Source organism: Pleurodeles waltl, chromosome 4_1 (genome assembly GCF_031143425.1).
Source record: "Pleurodeles waltl isolate 20211129_DDA chromosome 4_1, aPleWal1.hap1.20221129, whole genome shotgun sequence".
Classification (NCBI taxonomy): domain Eukaryota; kingdom Metazoa; phylum Chordata; class Amphibia; order Caudata; family Salamandridae; genus Pleurodeles; species Pleurodeles waltl.
The window spans coordinates 260,032,808-260,057,371 of NC_090442.1; the positions used below are offsets into that span (position 1 = coordinate 260,032,808).

The window sequence follows — 24,564 nt, forward strand, 5'->3', positions numbered from 1 at the left end:
TGTCAGATGTGTGTTTTCTGAATTGGCCAATGTTGTGAAGTTTAGTATTAGGGTCTCCATTCTGAGTGCGGCGGTGTGTACCGCCAATGGTTTACCACCGTTGAATGTCTGCTGTGGTGATTCGTGGGTCATGATGTGGTGGACATTGTTCTGTTGGCGTAACGGTATGGGTGTTGGTACCGACATTTTATCAAGGACCTTTGGACTGGCAGATTTGTATATATTGCTGTATTCTGTCGGTTTGGTGTGTGTCATAATATGCCGAATGGATATTCGCCACCGCGGCGGTATGTTGGCGGCTGTCAGCGTGGCGGTAAGTGGTTTTTACCGCCAATGTCAAAATTACCACCTATATGTTGACTTAAAAGCTGTAAACAAACAAATTGTGGTGGATTGTTATCCTTTACCACATATTCAAGTTTTGTGAGCCACACTTAAAGGGGCCTCCATGTTTAATATCTTGGATTTGAAATCAGCACATCATAAGATTTAATTAACGCAAGAGTCACGTCATATTACCACTTTTATTACTCCTGATGGTGCCTATAGGTACACATGAATGCCATTTGGTTTATTTTCTGCCGCTTCAGTTTTACAAAACCTCATACATACTTTGTTTGGGGAAACTAAACGGCTTGTGGTGTTCTAGGATGATATAGTAGTGCACTCTTTTTCTGTGGATACACATATTGTCACTTTGAAAAATGTTATTTCCATTTTGAAAGACAAAGGGTTGACTTTGCACCTTGATAAATGTACATTTATGGCAACTGGCATAGTATTTAGGTCACAAAATTTTGAAAGGTTGTATTTTCCCAAAAGAACATTTAAAGAAAGCTGTGCAAGATGTGATTACACCTGTCAATAAGGATCAATTGAGATCTTTTTTGGGATTATGTGAATTGTGTTCACATTTTGTTCAGATTTTTTTCTATGATGGTTGCATCTTTAAGGAATTCACTTAAGAAATGAGTTAGGTATGAATGGTCTGTCTAACATGGCATGTTCCAATTCTATAACTGCAGTTGTTGAAGCTACACCCTTAAATCATTATTTCCATAAAGACAAAAGTGTGATTACACTTGATGCCAGTGCTTGTAGACTCAGTGCTATATTTAGCCAGATAAACATGGAAAAGAGGTCACCATTGCTTTCACGTCTAGATCTCTTACGCTAACTATAAGTATTCTACTATTGAAAGAGAAGCTGTGGCATGTCCTTGGGATGATCAACATTTTAAAACACATATTTGGGGGAACGGTTTTCCATCAGGACTGATCATAAACCTTTATCAAGTTAGTTAAATAGTAATGGTAATGGCAATGCATCTTCACAATTAATTACAATTTTAGTAAGTTTGTATAAATACATTTTCTCATTGTATTATTTGCCAGATATGAAAATGTCAGAGGACATTGTTTATCCAGATTACCACAGCAGGATGAGAATGTTCAACCAAGATTGCAAGTTGAAGAGTGATTTGTAGTCTCTATTTATGATGCTATTTGTGGTTTTGAACAGAGGATTTCAGAAGAAGTATGGTTGCAAATTATGAAAAAAGATGGAGTTTTGTCTCAAGTTTCATCTACAGTTTGAATCATATTGGAAGGTCAAAGAGGAGTTATCTGTTGAGGGTAATTTGGTTGTTAAAGCTGGTTGTTTTGTTCCTCTAGTAGCTGTAGGGAAAACTAGTGTGTTGATTGCTCGTGAGGGACATTATAGACAACCTGGTACTTTTAGAAAGGGTAGGTAAAGTTTTTGGTGGCCAAGTTTGGATAGTCAAGATGTTTGTAGAGAATTTCAAAATTTGTGAATGCTGACAAGATGCTGAAAACAGTTCAAGTTGTATTTAAGTCACATAGGTTTCCTGATCAACTCTGATCTGAGTTGGCTATAGATTTTCTTGGCCTGTATAAAAACATTTGTTCTGAAGAGCTGTATATAATAATTATATATTTCATAGTAGTTATAGATAAAATGGTGCTGCAATCCCAATTCTGAGGCTCTTATTGAGTTCTTAAGCTGATGCTTTTGTGGAGAAGGGTTGCCCACCACCACTGTGATAATGGTAAACAATTTACTTCTCGGAAACGTACTTTTCTTTTACAGAGTTGTGGTGTTAAACATATTTGCACCGTTTTTTTATTTATTTGCCCAACATGATTGGTCTAGTTGAAAGATGTATTAGTGTTGTTGGTGAAGGTATTCAGTTAGCTATCTAGGCTAGTATTAATGTAGAGAATCATGTTGCTTAATTAATTTGGTCTTATCTTTGTACTCAGGATTCCACTGTTTTTTCTCAGTTTGCGCTGCTTTATGGAAGGAAACCAGGTACCGGTATGTCTCTTTGTTGGCTCTCCAAATAGTTGCCTTACATACAACTTGACAAAATGTATGCTACTGCCAAAACCAATGTTGAACATTCTAAAAACAAATTCAAGTGTAGTACTAAACATGTTCAACTTTGGTTGAAAGTTAGTGATTTTTGTCAGAATGAAGAAACCTGATTTTTTGCTAAAAAAAAAAGGGGGTGAATCAAATTTTTCAAAGAGTTTTAAAGTAGTTCTTGCTGTCAAAACATCTGCTCTTTTAAATAATGGTTCATGGTGGGGCTTGTCAAGACTGGCAATGGTGAGGGTAACCTCATGAATGATGATTACGATTCGTTAATAGAAATGGATTTCGGGAGGTCCGTTGCAGCCATGTCAGCTTCTAATGTTCATGTCTACTGAGTTTGGGATGGAATGATTTGAACAAAATAATGTTGCGTCTTCAAATCAACAAGCTGTTGTTGCTTCCAGCACTGGCCACAACCAAAATAGTAGGCCAGCAGAAAATACGTTTTCCCAGGACGTTTAATGTTTATATTGTGTACCTTTAGTTTTGCAAAGTTGTCACATTGCACTCATTAATCATTCCTATTTCTTCTGTCAAGTTATATATGTATCACATACTTATTTTATGTGTAGTATGTCATTACTTGACGCTCTAGGGAGGTTTAATTCTCTACACGTCAGAAGTTCTTGATTAAAAAATGTCTGTGAGTTCTTGATGTTTACATTTGGATTGGCAATCGCTCCTTTCCGACTCCTGTTGCGGTGAACTCCACATTAATAAAGGTTAACCACTCACCTGCTTGTGGTTATCATTTGTCAATTAGTATTTGGTGGTAGAGTGAGCAGCACAGTGTATTAGGATTACATTATGTACTAATTGTTTTTTTTAAGGGGGGGTCTGCGAGAGGCGTGTGTAATGGTGTGAAGTTCATCATGTGGGCGAGTGGCCGCCAACACCCCCGCCCCTAGCACGGATTCCCATTTCTGGGACTAAATTTACCTGAATTCACACTGGAGTTGTTAAAACTTCCCCACATCTCCATTAGAATAACTTAAGTAATGTAAAATAACACATTGGCTAAAATCTGTATTATGCGGTTTTCGGCTGCAAAAACTTCCTATTCTAGGGTGTTTTCAAACAGTTAAAATCGTAATTAAGTGTATTTGGCACACTAGAGGAGGTAGTTGGATGTTGCCGTGAAACTGAAAGTAATTAAATGAAAGAAAAGCTGCGACTGCAACAGACGGTTCCAGCACGCCTCAAAGGGGGCTCCTGCAGGCCTTCCAGCCACGGACTCCGTTCCCTTGGTTCTGCGGAGGCCGGCGTGCGAGTGAAACAGCGCCGGCTCGGCTGGCCGCCTCTCGCTCTTCCAGGAAGGGCGTCTCGCAGAGGGAAGCGCGGCCTGGGAAGGCTGCGACATAGCGCCTCACGGAGACTGCGCACGGCTTTGTCTCGTTAAGTCGCACTTTCCTTGTGCCCGGGACTACTTCCTTCGCTTCTTCTCCATCACTTTGTTGTTCGTGTCCCAGTCACAGGGGCGCAGCGCGCATGCTCAACGGCCGCCACGGCCCCTTTCTGCTTCTCCACCTCCCCTCCGCTCCCCCCTCCCTTCATCCGGGTCTTTCTCCGAATTAGCATTGACAGCCTAGGCACAACTTTTCCCGAGGCAAAGTGAAATCAAGGCGCGCACTCTGAAGAAATATAGTCCCTCTACTTCTAAGTCGTTACCGGTCAAAATTAGCGGCCTCCTGGGGCCGGTTCCTGCCGGTAGCGGCCATTGCATGCGGTATCGACCTCCGCCAGCCCGGATCGGGCGCTCTGAGGGCCTTTGGGTGGACTTTGGAGCGGCGGCGGAAAGTGAGTGATGAGTCCCGGTCTCTCAGCAAAGAGACGAACAACTTGCTGTGCGGCTGGAGGAGTTGCTCTTCCGATTGTTATTGTTGGGAGATTTTTTTTCTTCATCCCTTTCTTTTTTATGGATGGTCGCGTTTTTTCCTGCCAACAGGGGCAACTAACTTCAACGGTACCTGGGAAAGTCTGAGCGGGGCAATCAGTGGAGTTTTATTTATATATATATTTTTTTTTTTACTTGATCGTGGGTCATGGAATTGCACAGCTTACAGGAAGCCCTAAAAGTGGAAATCCAGAGTCACCAGGTAAATACAGAAGGAGAAAAGAAACCACGAAAGAGTGAGTGTGCTTAGCGTGGATGTGGACTGAGCTGCCCCCGGCGGGTGTGTGGGGGGCACAATCAGAGGGGAGCGGGCTACCCCCAGCCCCCGCTCGGGGCAGCGCCTTCGCATCCAGCGATAAATAATAGGAGCTGATCTGCCGGAATCGGGCGCCCACGCACCTAACAAAGTACTTTTGAGGGCTGTTGGGCTACTTTTGGGGCTCTTGTGTCGCTTCCTCCGTGTGTTTTTGTTGGGGGCTTGCATTTCGAGAGTCGTATAACATTGCGGCGATGCTGCTGTGCTGCTGGAGCACAGCAGGACGAGACCTGCATATTTATGAGCACTGTTTACTCGCCTCTTTGTTCCTACCCCCGTTCCGCTGCAAACTCCTTAACTATTTCCTTTTTACTGTCTCTTCTCTTTTTCCTTTGTGTTATTAGAAACTGCTTGCACAGATGAAGCAAGATCCACAGGTAAAAATAAGTCACTTAATTCCCCTTTAGGAATCTCCCTCCCCTTCCCTGCTTGCCTCTGCTGTCATAGAGCGCAGTACTGCTGGGACGGGCTGGGAAACTTTATCAGCACGCATCTGTCATTTCTAGCTTGTTCTTTTGTGCTTTCCTCTTTCTAAACCTATGCCTACATTCCGTGCAGTACATGATCGTGCTCTTTATTTTGTATTAAAATCACTTAATATCAGATTGCATTTCTTCGTTGCTTGATGCACTACCCTAGCTCGCCTTTCATTGGCTGCTTTTTAATTCCATTTTTTTCCTCGCAGAACTGCGACCTTAAAAAAGAAATTCACGAAAAGCAATGCAGGATAGCAGCCCTCAATGAGAAACAAGTAAGACACGTCATCGTTTTTGACACAGTTGCTTTATGTACTTTTTTGTTATTTTTTTTAAAGTGAAGACAATTCCAGTCAAAACGTATTTTCAGTTTGCTTTCAAAATCCCTGTAACCGCACACGTTTCTATGAAAGAAGGAGCGCGAGAAGGTCGAGAGGGCGGGGATGCGATGAGTGGGGAATACAAAAATAAGCTGCACTTAAAAGGTAAAACAAACGAGGCGTCCATTTTGAGTCGGTCGACATGTTTTAGGAGCGTGGCAGAGCTCGCCTAAGCTTGACTCACTTTTTCCCCTCCCTGGCGGGGTTCTAGGAGCCCCAGCTGAGGTACCAGGAGATGCAGGGTAGCCATTTCAGGTTTCCATTCCAAATAATGATTTATCGACCACTTTCCTTGCTGTGATCCGGCGAGCTGGCAGCACTTCACTCTCACACTTTCACTTTTATGTAACCTGTTAAGAGGGCTGATCTGCATTTGGTAGTGAACTTTGCTGCGTGCTGGTTAGGGTGCCATAGGTGGCAGTGGCGTGTTGTGTGTGGAGTAGTGTTGTGGAGTTTGTGTGCCGCATCTCCTTCTAACGTGAACTGATTGTTAGCTTTCAGCACCATGAACAGATGCCATTGAATGCTTAGCCCAGGCTCTCTGCTGCTGTCTCCTTCAGCACTCGAGCAGCAGCCCTCCTCACTTTCCATACATCACCTCAAGGCGAGCCCGCAGAGCCCCGTTCACCCGATAGCGTCCTCCCTTACCAGATAACTTTCATTATACACCCTCTTGAAGGTTGTTTTAAAAATAAAAAAGCCCTTCGGCGTATCTCTGTGCTCCCTCCCCCTCCTCCCCCATTTGAACTCCGTCCATCACCGTTCCGACGGAATGCAGCTTTCAGCACTAAACTTGGAACAGCGCCTTTATGTGCTCTCATAATCTTTCTCATTGCCCCCAAATATACTCGGGCTATCAAGCAGATTTCTACTTTATTCTGAAAGAGTTCAGCCCCTCCCTCCGACCCTCTTTCAAATGGGCTTCTCTCCCGAGTTTCTTTCCACGGGAATGTGTCAGCAGCACTCTCAGTTTGGTAGTGGAAGCTTCCATTTTATGAAGAAAGGGGGGTCGCTTTTCTTCCTAACACGGAGAAAAGTCTGCAGAGTTTCACGGTGGGGGATGGGACCCCATTCATGCTGAACATTACCATTTTGATTGCTTTGATGCCATTTTTTAAGGGGGAGGGGCGGCAGAGTGCCCCACTCTCGGCAGAGCACAAAGATGTTTAATCACTGCACACAATCAGAGCGAGGACTTTCTCCCTTTTTCTGTAAGCACATCTGACACTACATGTTCGCTGAGGGCTTCTGCGAAAACAGCAAGTTGTTGACTCCAGCAGTACCGCGAGGGGATGTTTTTATAACGAGTAATAGTGTTTACAGCAACAATTCTTCACAGCAACTCAACCGTTCACCGTGGAAGAGTAAGCGTTTTTCATAATGGAAATGCACAACGCACGTCTTCCTAGTTGTTTACGGATTGCAAAATGTATTTTAAGCGACTCTGCCTCGCCTCCGTGATATTTGTCACGACAGAAAAAAATATATTGCTACATTGGAATGTCACATGCGGCGTTATTGAAAGGGCTTGCGTTTGTGCATCGAGGCATTGAAGGATCTTGCTCCTGTTTGCATTAATCACGAAACTCCTGTTTTCTGAGCCTAGAAGTAGCTAATGAAGAAATAAACGCAGCTGTGAGCGTGTGGAGTGCACCCAGGCATAGGAGTATGCCGAAAGTGTTTCACACAGTGAGCACACATATTGGCATTGCAGATTAAAGCACAGTCTGCAGCCTACAGTATGTTTGTGATATTGTGTTTCACTTAGCGTTGCTATGAAGCTGAGAATAGAGACAATGGTAGCAAACTTACGCAACACTCTCTCTCTCTCTCGTAGTGGAAACTGATTTAACTCCGTAACTGATTTTAAGATATGAAAAAATGGTAATGAAGGAATTTGTTTATAGAACATATTTATTTTGTGCAGTTAGAACAGAATGCATACCCCGGAATTTCTCAGTTAGAATCAGATCAGTTCAATGTCATAAAAACAATTCACTCGAAGCAGTGTCTTTCTTTTCGTTATTCACTGACTTGGGTCATTTCCCCTGTCATGATGTTGTTCCAATCAGCCAACACCTGTTTCGCCCACTATGGCTCACAGACCTGGGGCCTTTTCAAGGCAGGACTGTCATGGGGGTTGTCCCTGGAAGGCATATAATACTGGCAGCCTCACTCTGTAAGCTGGAGCTCTCACATTTAGAAAGTTGTACTAAACCAGATCAAATTCACCAGGAAAAGGTCCATATGCTGTTGATGAGTGGAAGAGCAGCTTTGAAGGCCTTCATATTTAACAGGCGTTACATCTCAAAAGGACTCAAATTGACTAAGCACAGACCTCATATAATGCGTACAACTTTTTCTGGTGCTTTCCATCCCTCTCTGCTGCTGTTCCACTCTTCAACTGCATATAGGCCTTGTCATAAAGACCTTTATCAAAGTCACTTTTGAAAAAAACATTAAATTAATTGTTGTTTTTATGATATTGAATTTAATCAACTTGAGTGATTATCTCATTCCAGTGAGTGCATTGTATTCTTAACAGTGTGGTTACTTTCTGGGACAGGGGGCCTTACCCATGGTGGTTTGGAATACATGTTGACACCAACCAGATGTACTTTCAAGCTAATCTAACTTTATAGCAGGTTATCAAGTTTTTGGAGACCTAAAACCCATCGCTTATTTTGTTTATATTTATCATCAAAATTAGTACACACTTCTTTGGTCCATGAAGAAAGGAGATCAGTAATGTTTTCACTTTCAGTTGTGAATGAATTACTTTCACATGGTCATACACGTTAAAGAGCTAAACCAAACGTCATTGAGGTGGAAACATAAACTCATTCAGGGTCTGACAGCATATAATCACACTGTATCCATGCTGATGGAAATCCATTGGCCCTCTTGCCGGCCGACACAGTCTTCAAAGCCAGCTGCATCACTTACAAAGTCATCACAGCCATCACCCTAAATTATCTTCTACATAAAATCACCATCTCTGGTGGTTCCCAGTACACCTGCAGCCAGGACAGCATCAGACTGCAGATTAAGAAGTTAAAACAAAAAAAAAAAAAACAAGGCAGCAGCCCTTTTCCATCTATACACTCAGGGTCTGGATCAACATCTTTGTATTCATAAGCACCACCCCAACACTGCTCCAACTTAGTCAAGAGTTAAAGAAAGTTGCATCACAATGCATTAGCAATTAAAACTCCACAAACTAATTACCTCTCGTTACACTTGTTGACTTTATGCTGGTCTTCGACTATGTACAGTGCTCTGGTGTAGTTAGGCTGTGTTCATGCTAAAGAAATACCACACTCATACATACAAACATAAATACAAGTGCACTACTATGTGCAGTATAAAATGATGTCCACCAGTGTCACCTATCGATGTGGTATTGGTTGTGGTGGTGGCAACTGTTTCAAACTATCAGATTCAAAAAAATATGCCAGCTCTGGATTTAGGCCTTGTGAATGTGATGTTACCGCAGTAGCAGCCAGAGTTAAAATCCAAAGAGAAAAAAATCAGCAAGATTAGAAAAAGTTTACTGAATATAGGACGATTAAAAGGCTCAGATATCCTGCTTCTTTTTCCACAGAATGCCATCTTGGCGTGGTCTGAATTAGGAGTAATTTCAATTCCTGTCAATGTGTTTATGCTAAACCAATACCAAACTTGGACACCTTGTCCCAGATATAATCCATAGTAGGTCTTAGTCTTATGCACATCTATAATTTTACTAGGCAATTTTAAGGACTGTGTTATACTTTCAAATATTTCTGAATAATTGACACAGACCTCTACATTTTTTGTAGAAGGGACACCTGATGACTAAAACTAATGCAACAAACTGTTCCTTCAATCACATGTTTGCACAACAGAAACCTGATGTTAGGTCACATTTTGCTTGTCACGCCCAATCGTTCTTAATAAACATTTATGTTCACAAAACGTGGAAAAATACATTCATTATAAAACTTCACAACTCCTCTACATCCCCAGAATCCATGCATATGAAATGCTATGGTGATGCACTTCATCAATATTTGAGCTAACCCAGACATTGGTGACCCAATAGAGCCTGTACCCACTGAAGTTTAGTTACTGAATGAGTTAGTGAGTGTGTTCCTCGGTAAATACCCTCACGTTAGGGAGAATTTTGGGTGTGGATCTGATGCTTGTCAAAGTTGCTGGAACCATGGAAACCAAAGCACTTTTCACATCTGAAAGCTTTTCACACTGACCAATAATTCTTGTCATGCCTTTCAGGCAGGTGAGAGGGAATTCATATTCGGTGTACATTCAGTCCTCTGAAAATGCAAGAAGCATGCGCGACAGTGATGATAGTGGTTTTGTGGAAAGTAGAATAGAGGAGAACCTTTTAATTTAAAATTAAAGGACTATGTTCTGGCCTTTCGTTTTTTAATTCCTCTGCATTTTACCTTTCCTAGTGAAACCCTTATCGTTAATTTTCTCCATAGCGCATATTTTCATTAGTTAATATTTGTAGTGGCTGTGGCCCTCACTAAGTTACACCGAGCGGTAATTGTAAGATACTGGTAGTGGTATGAGACACGCATTTATGCAGGGTGCACCGGAAGGCCAACTTTCAGTGCTCCTGCATGGTCATGGTAAACACAAGTTGGTGTTCCCTATCACCATCATGGCTAAATGGACTGGTCGTGCCCCATGAATAATGCACATGCAACCCTCTTCCTATTACTGAGCAACAGGAGCAGTGTATTAGGGCGACAGTTTGAGCCATAACATGGCCTCATTCATGATAGTGATTTTGAGGGGACTTTTGACAGCATAGAGACCCTAGCCTTGAGTAAGTTGCAAACATGACTCCCATACCCTGTGAAATGGCTACTCCTAACAGAACTCATGCATGTAGTAAAAGTACTACAACATTGTTTAGTTGTAGGCAGTACTATCCAAGGCAGTGATAAAACAAGGTACATAAGCCTACTTTACCTCTGGGCTCATTGGAGAGGAGCTATTTTGTGTAATATAGCTCTCAGCCAGCTACTGTCACAGCAGTCTAACATGACTCTTGAATACATTAGACTAGTATTTTGTGTGATAGCACTTAAATAATACCTTGTCTAATTTAATTCAGGGCATTAGCAGTAAAAACATGTTTTGAAGGAATCATTTTTTTTTCTTTTACTAGCTCCTGCCTAATTGTATACTTCAGTTGTGATCACTCGGTGCAGACTACTACAGTGGTTAGTTTGGCGTAGAGCAACGTCTCATTACAAACAACTTTGTTTATTTTGTAATGCTGTAATATGCCAAAGAACTTTAAGCAGTCTCTTATTGACCTGCTCTTCTGTTGGGATTCTGTGCTGCAAAAGTCTGTGCTGAGATTGGCCTTTACATCCAATAGTTTAAAAAATAAATCTTGTTTCGAGACCAAACACTGATTTGTAAATATTAGCAGTTTTAAGGTAAAGTGATCATGTGAGATAGATGGATATATTTTGTGTAGATGTATTACATAATATATAGCTGACGTAGTTTTTGCTTGGGCTTACAGTATGCTCAGGTGCTTTCTCGAGGCGAGGTGTATAGGGTATATTATGTCACAGAAGAAGTCTGCATTGATAATAACAATAAAACATGCTAGGTATCGCCTGTATAGTCCATCATATCCATTAGCAGTCAACTATTCTCCTGTACAAGGCAGTCCTAAAGTTGACTTACTGTAGATAATTCAATATCATAATCCGCCCACACAAAGAAATGTATTTTTAAATTATGAACGTTTGTTTTCTTTGGTAAAACTATTGGTCTTTGTCATTATCTTTCCCATATAAAGTTGTAAGTTGCATTCATGACTTCATGAAGTTATGTATTGAAACAATGTAACAGTTAGTACTGGGGATATGTATGTCCGTCTGCTTTGATCCAAAATACATTGATAAACTATTAAACCCTTTAAAGGAACATGTTAAGTGAGCCACTATGATAGGAGTTGATCTCTTCTTGCATAAAAGGAAACAACACATTCAGCACACTGCCAATGTGCAATATAGTTGAGAGTCAAAGTACCCACAACGGCTCTAACTTTCTCTGTTTGTGATACACAGCAGAACACATTTGAGAGATCTAGCCTATCCAATACTTTCAAGATAAAGGCGGTCATTCCTACCTTGGCGGGCGGCGGTTGCCGCCCGCCTGGCGGGAACCGCCAGAAGACCGTACCGCGGTCAAAAGACCGCGGCGGTCATTCTGACTTTCCCGCTGGGCTGGTGGGCGACCGCCAAAAGGCCACCCGCCCGCCCAGCGGGAAAGCACCAGCAACGAGGAAGCCGGCTCCGAATGGAGCCGGCGGAGTTGCCGGTGTGCGACGGGTGCAGTTGCACCCGTCGCGATTTTCAGTGTCTGCTTGGAATCAATGTGGGGCCCTGTTAGGGGGCCCCTGCAGTGCCCATGCCAGTGGTATGGGCACTGCAGGGTCCCCCAGGGGCCCCACGACACCCGTTCCCGCCAGCCAGGTTCTGGCGGTGAAAACCGCCAGAACCAGGCTGGTGGGAAGGGGGTCGGAATCCCCATGGCGGCGCTGCTTGTAGCGCCGCCGTGGAGGATTCACAGGGGCAGCGGGAAGCCGGCGGTCCCTTTTCTGAAGCCGCGGTCAGAATAGCCCCAGAAGCACCGCCAGCCTGTTGGTGGTGCTTCTACCGTCCCCTACCCTGGCGGTCTCAGACCGCCAGGGTAGGAATGACCCCCAAAGTGACCAATAGAAGGCTATTATGATACTCCAGCAGCACTCACTTTCTCCAATTACCCCTGTAGTATATCTTGTATGGTATACATGGCCAACACCCATCCAACATTTTTACACACTGACATTTTGACTGACACACTTACTGGAAACAGTAGAACAGCCACACACACCTCGCTGATTTTACAGCTCCACAAACCTAGTCAGACTCATGTAATAATGGTGTTGTTACAACCAATGTGGAAGGTTCCTGGGTTATCTCAGTGCTGTGAGGTCATACTAATGGCAAAATACAAGCTCAACAAATGTCACTAGCTTAGGTAGCAAAATTTGGGAGAAAGGAGTGAATCCCAAATTTCCAACCTAAAAAAAACAGTTGACTGTAGTTAGAATCATTGAGGTAACTAAGGTTCGAGATGGACTGTTCCCACGAGGAGCAGGGTCAGCACTGATTTGAATTGAGTGGTAATATGGCACTGATTTAGGTTTTGGCAGACAAACACTCAGTTGAAACTTCAACGAAGTATCCTGTCCCCACCGCCCAATTTTCAGTCAGACAGACCACAGCTTTTATGCTGATGGAGTAAAATTTTCTCCATTGTTGTAAAACGTCCCCCCGGTGGTGCCACAGAGTAGGTGAGTCAGAGGTAAGGCATCTGACCGTCCGCCCTATTTACTATTTATTGTCTGTCACTATTGGGAATATCCTGGTGGTTAGGGACTGTAAAAAAATAAAAAATGTCCACCACACTATGAGAGAAAACATGGGAGTCCTTCGTTTTTTTAAAATTTCTTAAAAGCAAACTTCCACTTTGGGAGTTTGTGTTTGAAAAATAAAAAACTTTGGAAAAGTTTGACAGCTATCATTCATGTTTCACAGAGCTGCCCTTCAAACTTTTCCTATATTTTCAGCAATTGCCATGACAGCTGTTCCTTCCAATGTTAGAGATATCCACGGGTAGGGGACATCTCTAAATTTGACGGGCGGGGCAAAATCAGTAAAGTCCTCCACTACCCTGTCTTTACTTAGTCTGCCAATCACTGAACCTGGCCCTCTCTCCAGAATGGCACAGAGTGTGAAAAACAATGGTTTAGAATGCTATCCGGTGGGATTGCCAGGGGCTACATATGTATTCATCTCATCACCATTTGGATTGCTAGTAGTATGCCTGGAAACCTTAGAATGGCTTAGCTTTCCAAGCCTACTATTGCTAATATTTGTGAATTCTAAAAAGTAGTAAATTTGAATACATTCAAAGAGTACTCCCATGAGTGTAGAATTTCTATTTTTCTGGTGAGCCAGTGACTATATGCATTTAAATTTCTAATCCAAAAAAATGAACAAGTTAAAACCATCCCCTGCATAAGTCCAAGTATTCAGGTTATTTTTTCTTATTGTGTTGCAAAGTTTTGTTAGATCTGTGCCACGGCAGAGGTGTGCATCACAACATATAGAAGTATAACCCAAACACATATCAGATAATTTTGTGTGCCAAGTGTTTAACGGGAAAGGTATTAAGTGATTATGGAGGTTGTGACATGCCCATGGTTTGGTCATCTACCTTGGTTCCAAAGAGGCATATCATCATTGAAATATATCATTATAAAGTATTATTTAGGATTTTTAATTATATTTTTTATAAAGTAGCTAATAGCACTCAAGATTTTTGGTATGTAGCTACTTAATGTAATAAGGTATAATTAAAGTTATAGGTTTGGGAATCTCAATCGGTTGATCAAGTGGCATGCAAGAGACAGTGAGCTAAAACGTTTTGAACTTTGTTTAGAGTTTGGCGAAGAGGATACTTGGTAAAAGCGTGGTGGATAACCTGTCTGCTGTAGTAAAAGTGCCATATTTTTAATGCACATTTGTTATAGAGTATTCTAAGTTCCATAGTTTGAATGATGCCCTTTGTGTTTTCTGCCTTTATGTTAAAGGAAACTATTATCATAATGTTTTGTCAATTACATTATTAGTACAGTTGTAGTATTCGTTTTTAAATTACATTAGCAGGGTAGTTCCAACATGTTTTAAGTTCTTAACTGCAAATTCACAACTGGTCCTGGCAGGCCTGCGCTTGGCAGTTTGAGTAACCCTCACAGCACTAGCAAGCCCTCATTTGCCAGGTATCTTTGCGAGTCTTATGTTGCAAGCATATCCCAGTTCAACCTATAATAATGATGTAATTCATAAAGTATTATTATCATGAAACCAAAGCATCTTTTAGCTGACACTTAAATTCATTGCCGCTTGAGGGCCTTTACAGTCCTTCCGGAGGTTTTTAAACTAAAACATTATTTGTATCTCTTTGCCTTATTTCAATATACAACCTTAAATAGTGTTACACGACTTCTGAAAGTAAGCCTTTACTTGTTGTATGACCAGTGATAGCTATTGTTATTCAATCCCTCATGCTTGAGTGTAGCCAATTGTTTTTTTGTATCTAAAAGCCTCCCTTTTCCACAGGATCAGCGCCTGCTCTCTGCCTCTGTTATCATTGAGCAAATGTTATAAGGCTTAAAATATATGTTGTAAAGAAAATGAATAGCAATCACAGAATGGCGCACTAAAGTAGTTGATTCTGAGCCTTCTGAAGCTTCCTTTTACATTCTTCTATGAGCCTTTTGCACTCATGTAATAAACAGAAGTCCACAAAGTCATATCAATATGCCTGCAACAAACTTTGTCTGACTGAGCATTGTTAAATTAATTGCTTCTCTTGAGTGTGTAAGTGTTTATTTCACTTATTGAGCATTCATAATGACTTAAACAGTGGGATCCACTTCAATAATGTAAGGGGCGGGGGCCATGCATCAGTAGGACAAGAGAATGTACAGAGTGGAGGTTGGAAGAAAGGATGTTGAAACCCTCAAAACCAGGATGTCTAAAGCTGTATATGAGGATAAAAATATCTCAATTTCTGATGGCCATATTGAAAAGGTGTGTTTTCATTTTCTTGAGAAGGGGGCATTTGTCTTAGTCTTTCTTCACAGATTAACGGACTGAATTTGTTTATAGGGGCTTGAAGTTCAGAAATGTGCTCTCGGAGTCATATTTGTGCAAGCCCAGTTTACCACCCAATAGGAGTGGGTCATTAAAGCAAACAACAAGACTTTCAGTAGGCCCCTTAACAGTATCTTTCAAAACTATGTTTTTTGCAGCTGTGAGGAACATGTTAATATTACTTTATCTTTCTACTGAAATTGCCAGTTGGGGTGTTTGTTTTATGTAAGAAGTAACATAAGTACAATGTTTCGGTTATAACATATTCAATATGCTGATATGGGGGAGTTATATATCTTCCACCACAGACTTAAAATAAAAATAAATGAAACCGCTGTGTAAATAGTAGACATTTCCGAAAGTCAAGACAATGAACAGTTACGATAAAGCACCAAAGAAAGCAAGGGATCGTCAGGCTCAGCACACGTTTATAGATACTTTTTCATGTACGCAAAATTATAGTGTTTCCACTTTGGACAATGAGCTTCATTGAAGGTTCCCAGATGTTGATTCTATTTTAATTGTTTTCTCCAGGGTTCAATTTGACGATACTTTTATACTTAAGGTGTGTGAAATGGCCACAGTTAGCTCTGCATAGCGAAGCTTCAGAACAAAAAGAAGTTCTGTTTTTTCCCTTCTGTTGTCTGTTTTTGATCTTCTTGCTCCATAAAACTTTCTACCTGATGCGAGCTGCCCAACCTTGGGCAAACCTTGCTCTTTTCCTTGTGTTACCTAGCCTGATTCATCGATGATTGGCCAATGAAATATCCAACAGTTGTGAAAAGTAATGAGCAAATATATGTATCTAAAAAGCAAGAATAGCACAATAACATAATATGTCAGTAATGTGTTAATAACAGGATAGTTTATCAAATAAATTTAATAATATTATGTTGTCGTGTGTGACCCCCTTAAAGTTTGAGCTCGTAGCTGCTGGATAAATAAATACAATGATCGCAGCTGTGTAGAGGAAAAGGATTGTTTTGTGGAAGTACATAACCTCTGCCCAGTCAAAACATGTACTCCTGGCTCCCAGCATGTGGACGGAGCCAAAGCCCCTCCTAGTGATGCTCACATAATTGTCTGGCGCCAGCTCTTGTTTCAAACAAGACCATAACAAGCAGAAATGCAACAAAAGGGCTGAAAAATTAGGTCCAAGTTTGCAGGTTGGTCATAGTGTGCCTTTGGAGACTGCTGCTGATATAAACTTAAAGTCCATGGTAGTGTTGTTGATCCCTTAACCCTTTATACTGCCCTGTTATTTCCAAGCCAATGTAACTGTGTTCCTGTAAGGAGAGCTTCCTTCACGGTAGTGAGAATAATTATTCCAGTGATACTAATTTTGCAAACTTTGTAAGGTCTTGGCTTGTGAATAGCAATAAGTTACAAAAGTGGGGGTTGCAACGCTTCCAATTATGGATCGGATATTCATGCAGAAGTTCAATGGGACGTGTTTTTAAAAGGCATGAAAAACATGGGTACCACAGGTTATACTCTGCCAGAAGTGGCTAAAACCTCAAAAAGCGATTCTCCCACTGTTAATCTGGTAGTTAGGACTATTCAAATACTGGAAGTGTGATAGCAAAGGACTGTGGAGGGTCCTTGTTTCCCTTGATACTCTTTTGTGATGGGGCACAGAATTTAAAACGAAGGGCCTGATTTAGAGTTTGGCGATGGGGTTACTCCTGTCACAAACGTGACGGATATTCCTTCCTCCGTATTACAATTTCCATAGTATATAATTGAATCGTAATACGTCGGATGGGATATAATCACGTTTGTGACAGAGTATCCACCAAACTCCAAATCAGGCCCTAAGTTATCATTTGAGTATTATCCATTCTGCCTGGAACTGAGGGATAATTTACACATAATACTGCATTATGGGGAAGATAGTATTGTATCTAAAGGCTTCTACCTCTTACCAAGAAATTAAAAGCAACAATATGTATGATTTGTAAACCCCATCTTGGGCTTTTCGCATCATTAAATGGAAGCATTTGCAATTCACCTAGTGATTTCAGTATTAAACATTTTTTTATCATCGCATGTAGATTGATACGTTTGGTATTTTGCTAAGTTTGATATGAATGTATTTGTGTAAAATTTCAGTGTTGCACTGTTATTGGAAACCCCGGTTATAGAGGCTTTTAAATTGCATCGCAGAATTCTAGCTATCTTGTCTTATAGAGTTTGGCACACACAGGGGGCCAGCAATAGAGATTACAGATGAAATGAGAACTTGCTGAGTTTACTATTGAGTTCAAGTGTATTCTGTCGTCCTTATAGGCACCAACTCCAATGCTGTCCATATGAAAGACTTTATGTGTGTAAACAGTTATTTTCTGCTGGTCCTTAATTTGATTTTAGGGTGTAATAGCGATTTGCTAGTCTGTTCTCTGTTGTGAAGAGCACAGGTTTGGAGAACTATTGCGTAACTGATGATGAATTTAATGCATATCGCACAAGGAAACTAGAGGAAGATGATTGTTGATATAGTTATGATTCATACTGGAATACCCCTAATCCTCAATTTATTGTGTGTGTGTGTTACATAAAATCCCATGCTTGAACCTAAAATACAATTATATTTTGAGAGCTGCTGGTTGGTAAAAATATTCATTGTTCTGTAATAAAGCTGACAGCGAAGAAGCAGACCGTGCATCTCTGATTCTGAATGCCTATACAAATTATTACAATTAAAACAAAAGATTCACCAAATTAACAAATTTAAGACCAGTATGTAGGGGTACTACCAAAACTAAGTAAACCAAAGGTCTTACTTGTCAAGTTTGAAGACAGATGTAACTGCTACTCACTGATTCATGCTCCATTAAATTCAGTACATGAGGGCAAATCAGACAATGCAGGCCAGAGGAAGGCCTTGGGGATTCCACATTCCCATAAGGGTTTGAATCACATAGACTACAGGAAAGAGTAACTACCAATCAGTGAAGAATCATGATAAAAGAAATCACAGCCATTAAATTCAACAGGGATTTCATTCCCTTCTAGTTTTTTTTCCTTAGTAGGATGGAACTGACCTGAAGCATGGATAAATAACTAATGCAAACCAATGAACTCTATAGTTACAATTGTCTTCCTCCTTTGGTCCTCATAAAACAAATATTGACAGTTACCCTTGCTTTTATAAGCCTCACATTTTGAGATCATGGAGGTTGCATTTTAGGTGATGGAAGCATGCAAGACTTACAGAAAAAATACTCAATATAACTGATCAAGTCACTGATGTAAAGTGTGTTCAATATATAATTTTGAGGCATTTATGGATCTCTTGGTGCCTGCATTTGAGGGCAGATGCAGATCAGTGCCAAAGGCCAAAGAAGTAAAGGCTTTCCCTTAGCATAATCACAAATCTATATTCTTAAAAGGTGAAAGTTAGTGTCAATTAGGCCATATCATAGAGAAAATAGCCTGGATTTCTGCACCTTGCTTTTCAAAATTACGAGTGAGAAAAAGATATTACAAAACGTCAGTTAAATAAAAAAAAGAGGCGTTGCATTTAGATCGTTAATTTATGCACTAGCAACAGTAACATGGATAGTCCTGGAAACGTATGCTTAAGAAATTCCTGAAAATAATGTATTAATCAGTGCGCATTCAGAATCTTTATAGTGTTTTGGATGCCCAGGTAAGGAATGTCAGATGGGATACCATTGTTTCAAATGATGTTACTCTTGGACAAATAGACTGCTGCCTAACTCCCTTTTTATCAGCACTTGGTGATCCTGACCTCTTGCTCTCTTTTCGCTGTTATGAAGCTCCACAGCAACTGTTTCGAGATATTGAGGTGCAACGATTTCACCAAAACCAAATCTAGACATAATCTCATTCATAATGGCAATCATTCTTGGTACAACAAAGAGTGTAGGGAAGCAAAATCCTCCCTGGTCAAAAGTATTAAAAGTGCCCTCAATCCCAAATTCAGGCAGCTAAGGCTACATATAAAGCAAGCCAAGATATCTTGGGATTCTTCAATATGGGGTGATTCGTTGGACGCTATTTGAAATAAGATCCAGGCAACCTTTTGGTATGTCCTTAGCCATGGAAGTAAAACTATTATTATGAGACCTGACTCTAACATATTATCAGTGTACTGGGTCGCCCACTTCCAATCCCTCTATAGCGAGGATAATATTACCCACGTCAACCAGGACACAGTGGATCAGGAGAGGTCGATTGTTGATATAAACATCTCAACAGATGACTTCCCTGGGCTACAAAGAAAGCTAATGTCATTCACCCTTGCCAAGACTCAGTGAATCATTTGTGAACTGAAAGCCGGTGAGGCCCCAGGCTTAGACAAGATTACTGGGGACTTATATAAATTGGGACTGGAGGTCTGGGCACCCTACCTAAATACAGTTCTAAGGCCATCCTGGCTGCCCCCCGTTACAGTTGAAGGGGACCTGAAATAGTCCCCATACATAAGAAAGGTTTGAAATCTGATCCAGCCAATTATAGTACAGAAGATGTTTACTAAACAGGTTCTGGCCCGCTTGAACTCCTGGATGACGTTTTCCTGCGGGTGTTCATCCAAAAACGAGCACTGTTGACCAGGTTTTTAGATTTCAAATGATTAGATGGAAAACAGTGGACTTAAACAAGGGAGACTTTATGTAGCATTCGTGGACCTCAAGGCTGCATGCAATATGGTTCCCCGAGCTAAACTCTGGGCAGTTCTGAGAGGTCTGGGCCTTCCACCTGCATTATTGGAAATCTTAGTGCAACTCCACACTGAGAATTTCACCCAAATAAGATGGGACCCTAATGGGGAAACAGCAGGCCGCATAATAGTTGACAATGGTGTAAGGCAGGGATGTGTTCTCTTCCCCAACTATTTTTTTTATTATTTATAAATAATCGTGTTGAATTTTTATTGGGCTGTGAGAATGATTCTCTGGTCTTGGGTGGTACCAAGATCCCAGCCCTGCTATTTGCAGACGATACCCTGTTGGTGTTGAAAATTCTAAAGGGTCTCAAAACATTACTTGATAGACTCAGCTTCTTTTGCACCAACAATGGGTTAGTTATAAATGCCAACAAAACACAATTTATGGCAATCCATCCACATAGACAAATCGTGGAATGGTGAAGTTGGGGGGAGCAAATCTGGAGAGGGTAGTAGATTTTGACTGCCTGGGCATTCCCTTGTCCAGTACCAGCTCTTGGCACAGCCAAGGTATTAAGAGTGAGCTTCTCCTCAACCACAGAGCAGCAGCCACGCTTTGCTTTGCAAAATACTACTTTCCATGCAGTGTCTCCTCTATTGGAAATTTGGAGAGCTCAAGCAATGGCTGCAGCTACCTATGGTTCTGAATTATGCGGCCATAGTAATATAAAGACTCTGGGGGTAGCTGAAAATAAGATTTTGAGAGCAGCATTAAAATGTTCATTTTTAAAAAAAAATTGGACTTGGATATCCAACCAAATACTGCCCTGATGAGATTGAAACCTGTTTGAAACTGGCTAAGAGTATGGTGTATCTCGAGTTGAAACACTATAGGATTGGTCTGAAGGATTTTCTTAGTGTGCCCAGGAGTGTCGCTACACTGCATTGCTAAAGTATGTCAAGCAGACCCTTCGCATACTCGGCTTTTCTGATTTCTTGCAACATCCTGAGCTAATTAACACCTCCTTTGTTAAAAAGGTAAAAATAGCTTTTGAGGTTCTTGAATGGTTGAAAATACTCCAATCATCCTGTCATGACAGTGTGGCCGAGTATTTGTTAAACCAAAAGTGTGAGCCGAAGTTTGAAACTCCTTGATGAGATCGACCCATTGTTTACTAGATCATTTTATATAAGATTCAAGTTGGGAACTTTGCCACTTGCATCCTTCACCAGCAAGTGGAAGCCCTACTGAGGCGGCAGTGCACTCTGCCTAGCATCCGGGGTAGCTGATGAAACAGATGACCATTTACTCTTTTTTGTCCAACATAGGTGAGACAATGGAAGTGCTCGATTGTGCCTTTGTGCAGATATCTGGAAAAAGGCCAACACAAGCTGGGCCTGCATATTTGGACCACATATTCTTTTCTCTATTGCTAAATTTGTTGAATCAATCTGGCCTATTCGTGCCAAGATTGTAAAGCAAGTAGTAGATGTTACCATCAAGCCCAGAAACGTACCTTTAATTAGGATCAAAGCAAATGATAACCTTTCCAAGTGTTGCTTATGTACTACCACTATCTACAAACGCACTTGTTCACCTCCAGTGATCAATTATGAAGGCTGAATTAATACCGCTACAAATTCTACAGAATTTGTTTGGTCTATTTATGCGAGGTCTGTAAAGCAAGCTGTAGCTTTTCCTCATCGAGCTAAGAGACCAAACTATAGGTTAAAAGTAAATTACAACATTATCGAACAGGGTAGTGCGCGCATTTGCACTACACAGACTATGAAGGCTGAGCCAATACTGTTGTAAATTCTATAGAACTTGGCTTTTTTTACTGTACTAAATTTTATGTCTAATGTTATGTATTCTTATTTTTATGAAAACAATATTCTTAGATATGAATGTATTTTATTCTTACTTTTTTCCTTTTCTCTTTCCGTAAGTGTTTCTAGCAACCTTTTCATGTTGTCGCAGACTTTGATCATGACTTATGACAGACGTTTTATGATTATTGCCTCTTGACTTTTGATGAGAATTTATAAATGAGCAATGTGATGTTTTTAAATTGTGCTGCTAATGAAGTCTTCGACCGAAATAAAGTATTTAAATGGAATGGATGCACACACTCAAAGTTGTAAAGAGGGGCACATATTAACTGCTGTTTGTTCTGGTCATGTACAATAAAACAATAAAATTTGTCATGAGTTCTAGGAACATGTGGACTCTGGGTCCTGATAAATATTCAGATGAGTCACTGGAAACCCATGTAGGATGGTAGATCTTGTGACATTTCCACTCTTCTCACAGTTAGTTAAAGATGCCAGCTTCCAGCTGTCTAGAAAGGTGCTGTATTAGTCACTAATCAGCAAACAAATAATACAAGCATTGGCAATGCCATAGGACTGGCTGAAAAGGATGTTGTATGGTAATGTAAAGCATTAGAGGTTGATTGCATGGGAATTAGTACATACTGTATATGTGTGGAATCAAAGAACTGTAGATTATTGTTATTGGTTAAAAGGTCACATGACAGTTGCACTATCAAGCCATTCCTAAAACTCCATGTATGTTAAAGATTGCCCTCCTCCCATCTGTGGTACTCCCAAAGAACAACCCCATAAATGAGTTAGCCATCCAAGACACTTTAGTAGCATTACAATGTCTTGTGTGTGCCCCCTGAAAGTTCAAGCTCAGACAGCTGGATAAATAAACAAAATTATTATAGCTGTGTCAAGAGCAAGTACACATAACGTCTGCCCAATCAAACATCTACTTGTAGCTCCCAACATGTGGGCAGAACCAAAACCCCTCTCCTCGTGATTCTCACATAATTGCCAGACCATAAAAAAAGGACCCTAGTAACTATAGATTGCTGGTGATGGTATGCCAATGTGCCAGGTTGTGAAATGTTATTTCTCAGAGTAGGTCTCTGAACGCAATATTAATCCCAATACACAGGCTGGATTTCAATTGTCAAAGGCCATTGGGTACAGTACAGTGGTCCTTGTAAGCATGGCTCATGAACTTCTGATACATTTAAGTGAGCCACTATATGGGCTATAAAGGGAATGCAGGGAGCCCCAAGCTTGGTTACAACTACCTTAGTAGACCTACAATGAGAAATATGGTCACTGATTAGGATTTCTGGCATAATAGAATTCGGTGTTCACTGCGTTGTGACTGGAACTTTATACTGGCTGCTTATTATATTCAGTGCTACTGTGAAACCACCCAATTTCAAGTTCGCCATTATTGCTAGTGTTTTCAGAACATAATAAAGATATAATTTTGTTTTTTTCAAACATTGCACAGTGACATAGTTTATTATCTCTCAATACCTTTCTAAAATGAGCGTTCCAAACCATGCCATTGTCATTGCATATACGCATTGTGTATGTGTTGTGAACTGCATTCCTGCTACAGAGTTGGTTTGTCTTCTTTTGCAGTATGTGGTGTGTGAAAACTCTATTAGCTGGTTCAGCGATTTTACATTGTGAACCCTCATTCAGTGCAGAGCAGCTATAAAATTGATATCAGAATTGTCAGCCGATATACATTTCATGGAAATTGGGTTCATCTTTGGTAACATACCTTATATAGATTGCTCAAAACCCCTTACTTTCATTCTTTGATGGTAGACATTAATTACTGTATATTCGTGTCTACCTATGAAGTTATACTTTATGACCTTTTTAATTATTTTTTAAGGAGATGACCAACCACACTGTCTCTGAGCATTAACTTTTCTGCCAAAGACAGTAAATAAATATCAATACAATCGGCAGGTAATTGTATATGTTTCTGTGATATGGATTCTGATTGAAAACATTTTGTTTTTCAGTACTGCACTACCTTTTCAAATAGGCATGGTTCCTAGTGATCATGGGTGATATGGCTACTATGACAGTTTCTATTTAGGCGATAATTGTTTCAGAGATAAATAATCCTTTTTTGATTTTATTGGAAACAGCAACGGCCTTATTCACATCTGAAAGGGCTAAATACCTGGAAGGCTGTCTTTCTATTTGCTTAATACGTTCAGAATATATAATCTGCAAAAAGGATTCTAATATGTAGTTATATGCACATGTTCAAATTGAATCGCCTGAATCTATGCTGCGTTGTTCTATAGCTTCTAAACAAAGACTAGAAATGGAATTCAATACTACTGTTTGTGAACCAGAGCTCTGTTTCTCTACATGCCAACAAGTCCACTTGAATATTCATTTTTCAAATAAATGCCCGTAGCTGGGCATTCTTGTTCAGAAATAACTTAAAAGGCCAGGTATTTGCTGAAATATGTAATTTCCGTTCATTTATGATGTGGGCAGAGTACTAGTCGTGGGGGCCTCCCATCTGATGCGGATTTGAAGTAGCGATGGGCTCTTGTTAAAGGTACGAGATGATCAACAAATACCTGTAAGTAAGGCTAGGTATGTTGTCTAATGAAATCGACAAACTGTAATCCATATTATTGCTCGGTTGTTGGAAATGAAAACAAACAACTACATCCCCGAGAAAGTATTAACTACAAGGCATTGATGCACAGTTTTCATGACTGCATATAGCACTGTAGCTTACAGTGAAACCACAAACAGTTTGACGCTGTCTATGCAGGAGGCACCCAGGAGGCCCCCTGAGAGTCATTTGTTTTTCAAAAAATAATTTGATCTGTAGTCCTATCACTATACTTTTCAAGGTGTGCAGACCTCCACTTTGCT

The 24,564-nt window shown here is 40.6% G+C and overlaps 1 protein-coding gene across 3 annotated transcripts in view; it reads left to right on the forward strand.

Annotated features, from left to right (window-relative positions):
- Positions 1 to 3,989: 3,989 nt before the first annotated feature.
- The window catches only part of PHF21B (PHD finger protein 21B), a 281,511-nt gene continuing 260,936 nt past the window's right edge, over positions 3,990 to 24,564 (forward strand). For 2 of the 3 annotated variants that reach the window (XM_069228266.1, XM_069228267.1), the window contains exons 1-3: positions 3,990 to 4,493; positions 4,952 to 4,984; positions 5,293 to 5,358. In XM_069228266.1, the coding sequence (XP_069084367.1) occupies positions 4,440 to 4,493; positions 4,952 to 4,984; positions 5,293 to 5,358 (153 nt within the window). In that variant the 5' untranslated portion in view covers positions 3,990 to 4,439. The remainder of the gene's footprint in view (positions 4,494 to 4,951; positions 4,985 to 5,292; positions 5,359 to 24,564) is intronic. The other variant, XM_069228268.1, reaches the window with a different exon arrangement.